Source organism: Odontomachus brunneus, unplaced genomic scaffold, assembly GCF_010583005.1.
Source record: "Odontomachus brunneus isolate Ranch 3 - 2012 unplaced genomic scaffold, Obru_v1 Obru_scaffold_024, whole genome shotgun sequence".
Lineage (NCBI taxonomy): Eukaryota > Metazoa > Arthropoda > Insecta > Hymenoptera > Formicidae > Odontomachus > Odontomachus brunneus.
In genome coordinates, this window is record NW_022639474.1 from 2,599,768 (window position 1) to 2,610,126 (window position 10,359).

The 10,359-nt window shown below is 43.1% G+C and overlaps 1 protein-coding gene across 16 annotated transcripts in view; it reads left to right on the plus strand.

Annotated features, from left to right (window-relative positions):
- Positions 1-10,359, plus strand: part of LOC116842298 (collagen alpha chain CG42342) — a 294,572-nt gene that overhangs the window by 274,840 nt on the left and 9,373 nt on the right. For 13 of the 16 annotated variants that reach the window (XM_032811294.1, XM_032811279.1, XM_032811282.1 and 10 more), the window contains 4 exons: positions 4,036-4,062; positions 4,294-4,347; positions 6,755-6,781; positions 9,159-9,194. In XM_032811294.1, the coding sequence (XP_032667185.1) occupies positions 4,036-4,062; positions 4,294-4,347; positions 6,755-6,781; positions 9,159-9,194 (144 nt within the window). Of the gene's footprint in view, positions 1-4,035; positions 4,063-4,293; positions 4,348-6,754; positions 6,782-9,158; positions 9,195-10,359 lie in introns of those variants that run through there. The other 3 variants (XM_032811283.1, XM_032811289.1, XM_032811295.1) reach the window with 2 other exon arrangements.

Here is a 10,359-nt window from a genome sequence, read left to right on the forward strand (position 1 = left end):
ATATATATATATATATATATATATATATATATATATATATATATATATATATACATATATATATACACGCACCTACTTGCGTGCCGTATGCGGGTATATACACACAGGCTGTCACGCCGTATCGGGCGCCCCTCCCCCTCCGCTGTGGATTCATTCGCGAGTTCAGAATTGACTCTTCCTCGTGTTTGTTTTCCCATTCCTTGGTGTTACTTTTTTTTCCTCTTTGTTTTCTTTTTTTTCCCCCCTTTTGCTTCTCTCGAGGAAGATCCGACGGAACGTAATTACACGAAGTTGCTCGCGACGTCGAAGATTAAAAGGTTTCCCCCGGAATTATAACTTTAAGAGAGTGTAAATAGCAACGGTTGATTTCCCAATTAATTTAAAATGGGCTTTACCCTCGCGAAAATGTAATTTAAGATTTTAATCGCCGGGATATATATATATATATAAATATATATATATATATTTGACGAGCCCGAGGAGTCCTCAAATATTCGCGCTGAGCAAAGATCGACTCCGAAGAGTTTGTAAGTCCATAACCGGAGAGAGAATTGATTGGTATAGTCGTAGGACATTTTTTCTGTGTGTGCATATATATATATGTATGTAGTATATGTATATATACACACACGCATGCGCGCGCCCGCACACACACACGCGCGCGCGAGCGAGCGCACCTGTGTGTATGCGTGCGTGTGTGTGTGCGCGCGTTAATTGTTAAGGCGGCGCTCCTCTTAAGCCGATCATCAACCGGCGACCTAATTGCGTATGTGAATACTGACTCTAACAGTTTTGTTTTACATTGTCCCGATTAATAAACAGAATGTGCATGTGCCTGTGTCCTTTGCTTCTATAAAACGCCTACCAAGAATTAATGCTTCTCACGTTAATCCAGTAACATACAACTGCCGCTTTGCATTGTGCTCCGACTGCGATCCGGCTGTCCGGATAACAACGATTTCGCTCGCTCACTTTTGCGTTCTTCTGTCTCTCTCTTGTATCTGCATCTGTCGCAAGTTACGCCGTTGCAGGCGGTAGAAAAGACGATTGAGAAAGAGAAGAAAGGAAAAGAAAAGAAAGAAGGAAGAAAATCTTTGAAGGAGAAGGGAGAGGAGAACACAGAGACCACAAGAACGACGGAAAAAATTAACACGTGTTAATTTGCTGCGACCACGACGGCGGCGTTAATCGTCGGCTCGTTGGGCCGACGATTAATCTTGCCGCTTTAGAAATAAGATCGAAAAAAGAAAGCAGGAGTGAATGAATGAACGAACGAACGAACACGAGGAGAGACGCGGCAAGCGTCGATGCTTCTTACGGTACGAAGTGCGCTCGTTCTTTTTTCATTTTATTTTCTCTCTCAACTTTGCTCGAGCTCCTCTGCACTGCCTCCCACGACGCCGCCCCGCCCTCGATTGTCAGTCTCTGCCTTGCTCTCGTATTAATTTCGATAATACGGGAGGATACCGGTGGGTTATCTCGCGAAGATTAGTTTGGCAATCGAAGCGTTAAAAGAGAGAAAGAGAGAGAGAGAGAGAGAGAAAAAGGGGAGAAGGGAAGGAGAAAGAAGGAGAGAGAGAGAAAGAAAGAAAGAAAAAGAGAGAGGAAGAGCGAACAGTAACGAAATAGCCAAACCAATCCGATTTCATTGCTTCGTGCTCGCGCGGCAGGAGGGACGTTTGCACAGCCGTTAGGCTAAAAGCAACTGGAAACATCCTCTATTTAGAAATGACATATAAATCCGTTGCACACCTCAAATATTTATAGAGGACAGGAGGATAACACCGGCGCGATTGTAACGAGTACAGAATTCGATAGAGCGGAATTTCATTACGACGCGAATCGATCGAATCCCCGGCCAATATCTGCGCGAACGCGCGCACGCGCGCGCGCGCGCAACGAAATTTCGTGGCGTAACTTAATTTGAAAATCCGTCGGAGAGTTTCGAAACTTGGTTGCGGGCGCGAACCGCGAGGGATGCAACGCGACGGAGAATCGTGACGGTCTGTGCACAGAGTGTCTGATAGAAGATTGTCAAAAGCACATGCGCAGGTGGAGCCAACTGAACGAAAAATGCCTCTGCCCTTTCTCGGACAACTATGCAAAATATCAATGAACAAATGAAAAAAAAAAGATCAGCGAGCTCCGTAGGCGCGATCTCATCGAAAATGGCCGACATCCGCGCCGGATTTTTACTCTATAATCGGTGTATTCTTCACTTAAACGCAATACTTGCAACTTTACAAGTACAGCACCGCAATCAGAAAAATCTTGCTGGAGAAGTTTCAGTTAATAGTAGCGATATTCCCATTATTGATGCAATTCGCAAACGCAGACAATGTCATTGCATGCAAGTCGCATGGAGGCCGTTAATTCCTTCGCCACAAACGCAGAAAGTTGGATTTGTGTATGACGAATTTGTGTATCACAGATTTTGCCGTGAGATCTCGCTTCCATTGGCCAGAATCAGTGAGATGTAAGTTGGAGCAATGAAATAGGATACAAAGTGTCTGACACTCTAACAAGGGAACACCGCGAACCCGAACTTTTTGATTTTGATACACTTTTGTATGTAGAGTAAATCAATACATGAATAACGGTATATTCCATTTGTGTCCTATCGCTATTTAAAGGTATGATTTACATTCTCAAAGTAAAAAGGACGATTCAACTTTTTCGTATATTACTCTTAAATTAAAGAAGACAGAAAAAAATTTTTCAAATAAAAGTTTAATGGTAAGTTAAATGCTGTAAATATTAACATAAATATAAATAAAAAAATACCTGTAAAAAATTTTTTACAATAAAAAAGATATTTTTTTATTTATGCTTATGTCAATATTTATAGCATTTAACTTACCATTAAACTTTTATTCGAAAAATTTTTTTCTATCTCCTTTAATTTAAAAATAATACGCGAAGAAGTGGAATCGTTTTTTTTACTTTGAGAGTGTAAATCATAATTTTAAATAGCGATAGCGTACAAATGGAAAAAGGACGATTCCACTTTTTCGTGTATTACTCTTAAATTAAAGGAGATAGAAAAAAATTTTTCGAATAAAAGTTTAATGGTAAGTTAAGTGTTGTAAATTGACATAAACATTAATAAAAAAATACCTATAAAATTTTTTTCACAATAAAAAAAGGTATTTTTTTATTTATATTTATATCAATTTACAGCACTTAACTTATCATTAAACTTTTATTCGAAAAATTTAATAATAGTATAATGGAAATAAAATAAATGGAAATAAAATGGAAATAAAATGTTATTCATGTATTAATTTACTCTATATATTCACAAAAGTCAAATTATCAAAATCAAAGAGTTCGGGTTCGCGATGTTTCTTGTAAACGTCCCGTATCTCATGTACATGTATCGATTAAGACAAGTCCTCTTCCATTTTGTAAATAACCACATACATTTTTGGTTATCAATTAAAGAATATTGATGCATTACCGCGCGAGGTCAATCTTCTTTAATTAATAACTAAAAACTCCTGGTTATTTGCAAAGTAGTATAGAACTTTTTTATTCAGTTCGACTTGATTTGCAAATACGCGACGACAAGCGTCGCCATCGCAATTCATCCGCCGTATCGCGCATGATCATTCGCCAATCTTTAATTAATAACTCAAGATTTTAGTTCAGTTTAACTTAACGTGCACTAATTTAAAGTACATCTACCTAATGTAACATGAGGTACACTTACGTACGGGACACTTTGCGTCAGACAGCCTGTACATGTGAGATAACGCGCGCGAATGGCTGTGCAAACATTCCTTCCCGCGTCGTCGGCATCGTCATGACTTCATTGTTAACGCGCGAATGTCGTCGAATCGCGCGAATCGGCCGATTTAACGAGAACGATCCTGAAAACACTCGAGGGCGCAACGACGGTGTATGTGTGTGTTAAAAGGGCGTCTCTAATAAAGACACCCTCGTGACATAGTTTTAAGTCGCTGTCGGCAATATTACGCTCGATATATGTCGATGGGCTTCGCCGTATCTGACGAGGTTTCCTCTACCTTTCAGGGACCACCAGGATTAGACGGCATGAAGGTGAGCGATCCACGGGATGACCCCGTTTTCACTATAGATTACACTACCTCCTTATCTGGACTAGCGCTATTTCCGTATCTGCGCATCTCATACGTCGCGATTCCGAAATAAACGCCGATTAGATCGAAAGAGAGAAAGAGAAACGCACGCGCGCGAGCGCTTCTCCGATGGCGTACGATGGCGATGTTAGCGATGTGTGCCGATGTCCGTCAAGTTTCTTCGTACTTTCAGGGCGCGCAGGGCGAGCCAGGGACGAAGGGAGAAAGGGGAGATCCGGGATTGCCTGTAAGTGTCCTACGCTTTATCAAATTTTATTTACGCCGTCGTCTAACTCGCGATACTGTCCGCGTGCTCGTTCATGTTTATCCGCGAGAACGCGCGGATAGCGTGAATTTTATCGATATCATCCCCCGCGGCCAATCCCGCTCTCTCGGTCTCGAGGAATAATGTTTCGCTTTAACGGTCGCGTTTTACATCGTGCCGTTTCAAGACAGATTTCTCGTGGCTCGATCCCGCGAACAATTCAAATAATTGATCTTTCATTAATGAGAATATATCTGCACACGCGGAGAATTTTTCTCGAGTGTATAAACATTCGTTAAATGAAGAAGTACCATAGAAGATTTATCTCGTTAAGATGTACTCATAATATGCGAACGATTTCAAGGAGCTATGAGAAATTTAGAGAACAAAGAATAGGGGAGGCCGGAGTTATATGATCTCAGAAATATATTGCTTATGTGGTTTTTTTTTGTATTTTGTATTCCTTGAGAAGAATAGTGGGTACAAAATCGCGAAATGGCCCTTTTAGAACATCAATATTTTTGCCTGAGTTTCATTAAAATCGGAATAATGTTATAGTTAAGAAATAGAGAAAGAAAATCTGATTCCTCTGGTCATTCTGTGTACAAAAGTATTGGAGTAAAATTATCGAAAAGTGGATATACTTTCTGCGTTATTTTACATTTTATTTTGTTACTTTCCTATACTTAAGAATATTAAGAAGTTATCTTTCTTAATTTTTGAGATATGAGAAATAAGCTATAAAGAGTTATATGGGCCACCCTATATACATACACATACACACACACACACGCGCCAGGAGAGCAAAAGCCTGAGTTTCATTAAAATCGGAATAATATTATAGTTAAGAAATAGAGAAAGAAAATCTGATTCCTCTGGTCATTCTGTGTACAAAAGTATTGGAGTAAAATTATCGAAAAGTGGATATACTTTCTGCGTTATTTTACATTTTATTTTGTTACTTTCCTATACTTAAGAATATTAAGAAGTTATCTTTCTTAATTTTTGAGATATGAGAAATAAGCTATAAAGAGTTATATGGGCCACCCTATATACATACACATACACACACACACACGCGCCAGGAGAGCAAAAGCCTGAGTTTCATTAAAATCGGAATAATATTATAGTTAAGAAATAGAGAAAGAAAAACTGATTCCTCTGGTCATTCTGTGTACAAAAGTATTGGAGTAAAATTATCGAAAAGTGGATATACTTTCTGCGTTATTTTACATTTTATTTTGTTACTTTCCTATATTTAAGAATATTAAGAGGTTATCTTTCTTAATTTCTGAGATATGAGAAATAAGCTATAAAGAGTTATATGGGCCACCCTATATACACACACATACACACACACGCGCGCGCCAGGAGAGCAAAAGCCTGAGTTTCATTAAAATCGGAATAATATTATAGTTAAGAAATAGAGAAAGAAAAACTGATTCCTCTGGTCATTCTGTGTACAAAAGTATTGGAGTAAAATTATCGAAAAGTGGATATACTTTCTGCGTTATTTTACATTTTATTTTGTTACTTTCCTATATTTAAGAATATTAAGAGGTTATCTTTCTTAATTTCTGAGATATGAGAAATAAGCTATAAAGAGTTATATGGGCCACCCTATATACACACACATACACACACACGCGCGCGCCAGGAGAGCAAAAGCCTGAGTTTCATTAAAATCGGAATAATATTATAGTTAAGAAATAGAGAAAGAAAAACTGATTCCTCTGGTCATTCTGTGTACAAAAGTATTGGAGTAAAATTATCGAAAAGTGGATATACTTTCTGCGTTATTTTACATTTTATTTTGTTACTTTCCTATATTTAAGAATATTAAGAGGTTATCTTTCTTAATTTCTGAGATATGAGAAATAAGCTATAAAGAGTTATATAGGCCACCCTATACACACGCAAACACACACACACGCGCGCGCGCGCCAGGAGAGCAAAAGGAATATAAAACTGCGAATGGAAAGAAATACTACTAGTATGCTATACTATCCAACATAAATTTTCTGCATGCACGCGTCGATTCTCAGTACAGTAAGCTTTCCAAGAAATAAGTAAATAAATAAATAAATAAAGAGTCGAAGTGAGAGATTCGCGGAGCGAAAGTCCCGCGTTGCGCGACGAGCGGCCGAGAGTTTCGCGGGAATATTTCTGTCCGTCTCCTTCGATCGAAATCTCGATCGTGTGCGGATCGCGATCTTCGCTTCCGCTCGATCTCTCGACTCCCGTTTCGCGCGCGATCGCAGTCGTGAGCAGACGACGCGCTGAAGCGCTCTCAAATGGCGACGGCGGGTCGACCCGCTGCGACTCGTTTGCACCGCCGTGTGCATCCGTCGAGAGACACGCTAACGAGTCGATCTGTGTTTGTCCTCAGGGTACCGACGGGATTCCCGGCGCGGAGGTACAGTTGGCTTTCGATTATCGCTCGTCTTCCGGCGCGACTGCGACACGGTCTGATACGGTCTGACCAGCCCGGGGTAACGACGACACATCTGCCTGATCTACCCCGGGGAAAACAAAAGAAAAAGAAAAACAGAAAAGAAAGAAAAAAGAAAACGCAGAGAAAATGAAAAAGCCGGCGCGCCCTTATTCCTCCGTCCGATTTCAAAGAGAACGGAGCGTCTTGCGCCTTTCTCCCTCTTTCGTTCGGGATTCCATTCTCTCATTGTCGACGTTCCCGTGTGCCGCCGTTGTTCTGTATCGCGATAAATTGCGCTCCCCGGCGGAAGAGGAGAGACGTCTCGGATCTCGGTACGCGCCGATAGCGCATTTTTTTTTTCAAGATCTAACGGCTGCTCGAGGTGCCGACGCGACTCGGCTGTTTCTTCATTTTTTATTTTGTCGTTTTCTTCACCTGTCTCAGACGATGTCGGTGACGATGGGCGGAGGCGGGTCCGCGCGCGCGCGCGCCTAATTACGCCAAACGTTTTCACACATTTCGCGCCCGGGATGCGGCGTGTCGCGTTTCACTCGTCGCGCATTAATATGCGTCCGTGATAATTGTTGACCGACCTCGTGAGGCACCCGCGCGGAACTTCTTCTTCGGCGTGTATAATCGAGTTAGAGGGCCGCCCGATCGAAATTTATGGCCGAATGTAATCATACAACGGAGGGGGAAACGCGCAACTCCATCGTCCTTCTCTCTGGAGTGTCCGGAAGGATGCTCGAGCGGCGCTCGTGTGACCGCTCGGTGTGCCGTCTCGATGCGAGAGCGTGCATAAACGAGACGACTCTCGTTCCCTCGAATGCACAAGATAAAGGTGCATCTGAGGGTAGACGCGCGCGGCAGTCCCCCTCCTTCCACCGACCACCTCCCCCCCTCCACACCTCCGAACGCACAATAACGATATTTCGAAGCACAGTGCGATATTTTCCTCTTGCTCGAGCCCGTGACGGCCGTCGGTTTCTTCCCTCTCTTTTCGGGATCAATGATGCGTAAATCACGCGGAGAGAATTTTCTTTTTCGTGCAAATTTCTTTCAATGTTTTCGAGTAGTGTGCAGGAAAGTTGATCAAATGATTCGGTAATGACTATCAAGTAATTTGGTAATAATTACCGAATAGTTTGATAACTGCCAAACTGCTTGATGAAAGATCTGTTCTAAAGTATTGCGTCAGTCTAACCTTTATAGAGAGAGAGAGAGAGAGAGAGAGAGAGAGAGAGAGAGAGAGAGAGAGAGTGGAAAGTATTACTAAACAATATGATTATATTTAACAAATGAGAGACGTACTATATGGTAATAGTTTATCAAGCCTCGACAACAGATATTAAGTCTTGCTATTTGCTAATGTTTACCAAATTATTTTGTTATATTCACTTTTATGTTAAGTTGAAACTATTTCACCAAATCATTTCAGTAACTATTATCCAGGCTGGTGGAATATTATCAAATCTTTTTTCCAGTGTAAAGTTATCGGTTAATATTTACCAAATCACTTAATTATATTCATCTACACCCTGGAACTATATTTCACGAAAGATCTGGTAACAATTATCCAAGCTTGATGGCTATTGAGCCCTATTTTAGTGCGTTAATTCAATCATGGTTGTTCTTTTCCGTGAAAAATATGCGATGTATGTACTGCGAGACTCTGTAGCAAATCTCAGTATAAAATTCTCTCCGTCTCGCCCGCGGGATGAAAAACACGACGATATTATTTCTCTACTGACGAGTGCGTGCCCTCCGTATTTTATTTACCGCGTATATGTCGAAGCGTGAGCGCGGATATGTGCACTGCAAACTTAACGCGTGTTAATATCAGGAAACCGGAAAGCGCTATTAATATCCCAACGGGCCCGTTCTCGCTCCGTGTGCCGCGTGCAAATGTTCCAAAAATGCAAATGCAATTAATTTCGCCCTCGCGGCGTGCTGACGATGCCCGGCGAGAGACGGTCGCAAACTTTTCATTGCGGTTTTCGAGCGGGAGGGCTTCCGCCGGGCACTCTCTCCCGTGTATCATGCCGCTATCGGAAATTCCCGGTTTATTGACATCTCGTATGTTCGGAGGAGGCGAGAGCAATAACCAAGTGATCCACTTGAAATGCCGCACCGGTGTTCCGGTGCCGCGAATCGATAGCCCCACGCGGCCGGCGGTCGTCGACGGAGGAGAGAGAGAGAAAGAGAGAGAGACTGCTGATCGATACACGTGGTCACACGGCGCCTTTCGAGCCCCCTTTCGTGGAAACGCTTTTCTGGAACGACCGTGCATCCCGCGCGCGTAAACGACGGCCAACCAACCGTTTACCGAATAAAATGCCTTTTGACGTACCAATTCCAGGGACCGAAGGGAGAGAAAGGTGCCAAAGGCGAATCTGTGAGTATTGACTTAATTCAATACGTTTCCGAGTGGCGCGCGAGGCCACGCCGCGATAACCACGTGCCTGACCACTGTCTCACTTTATTTTCTTCTTGACTCGCGGGGATGCGAAAGCGTGAAGAGGAGGAAGACGGGGAAAGCGCGTCGCGCGACTCTCGCGAGAGCGCTCCGCGAGAAGGGTGCTTCGCCGAACGCGACGACCGATCGAGCGTCCTTGGATAAACACGTGGGCGCCTCCTCCCTCTCCTCTACCCTCCCCTCCCCCTTCCCGCCAGCTCGCTTCCTGATGGATAATCGCACATCGTCGCGACGATCCTGTGTAGCGACGATGTGTCCTCCGTCTCTCTCTCTCCCGCGGATACACCGGATCCTTGCCCACGAGACGCATTAGTCGATTAGTTTACCTTACAGCAAAGTCATCGGTCCGAAACGTCGGACTGACGACATGGAAGCGAGATTAATTACGCTGTTAGCTCTGTAACGTTTAGGTTCCGCTCGGCTGGCTTAATTGGGACGTCATTAAGCGACGCATTATCTTTCAGTGGAGGAGCGAGTCGATCGCGCCGGCGATACGCGTATCCTGTCGCTCTCTGTCCGGTGAGCCGATGCATCTCATTCCGCGCGCTTCTTTGTCCCTCGCGAAATTTCGCGCGTCGAGTATCCGCAACAGTTGAGCCACCGATCTCTTTCACACACACACACACACACACACACACACGTACACACGTTGCTCTCGCGGTTCGTTCGTCCTTTCGCATCCCCGCACTTATCTCTTATTCACTATTGCTGCAAGCACGTCGGGGAATCCTCCGTGCTACCGTCGTCGTCGTCGTCGACGTCTTCGTCGTCTTCGTCATCGTCGTCGTCGTCGTCGTCATCGTCGTTTACGACGAGGAAACTGCGAGATCTCGCAGAACGACAAGCTACAAGGTCACGAAAAGTAGCGGAGGAAGCTCTAGTGCAGGGACACGATGAGGGGATATTCCGTACAACGTATCCTCTCGCGCACACCCCTTTCTCCCAACCAAAACATCCATACCACCACAGTCCCTCGCGAGACTAACACACTCTGCGCGTACATACGTGTCGTCTGTATATTATGTGTATATATATATATACATACATATATATATATATATATATATATATATATATATATATA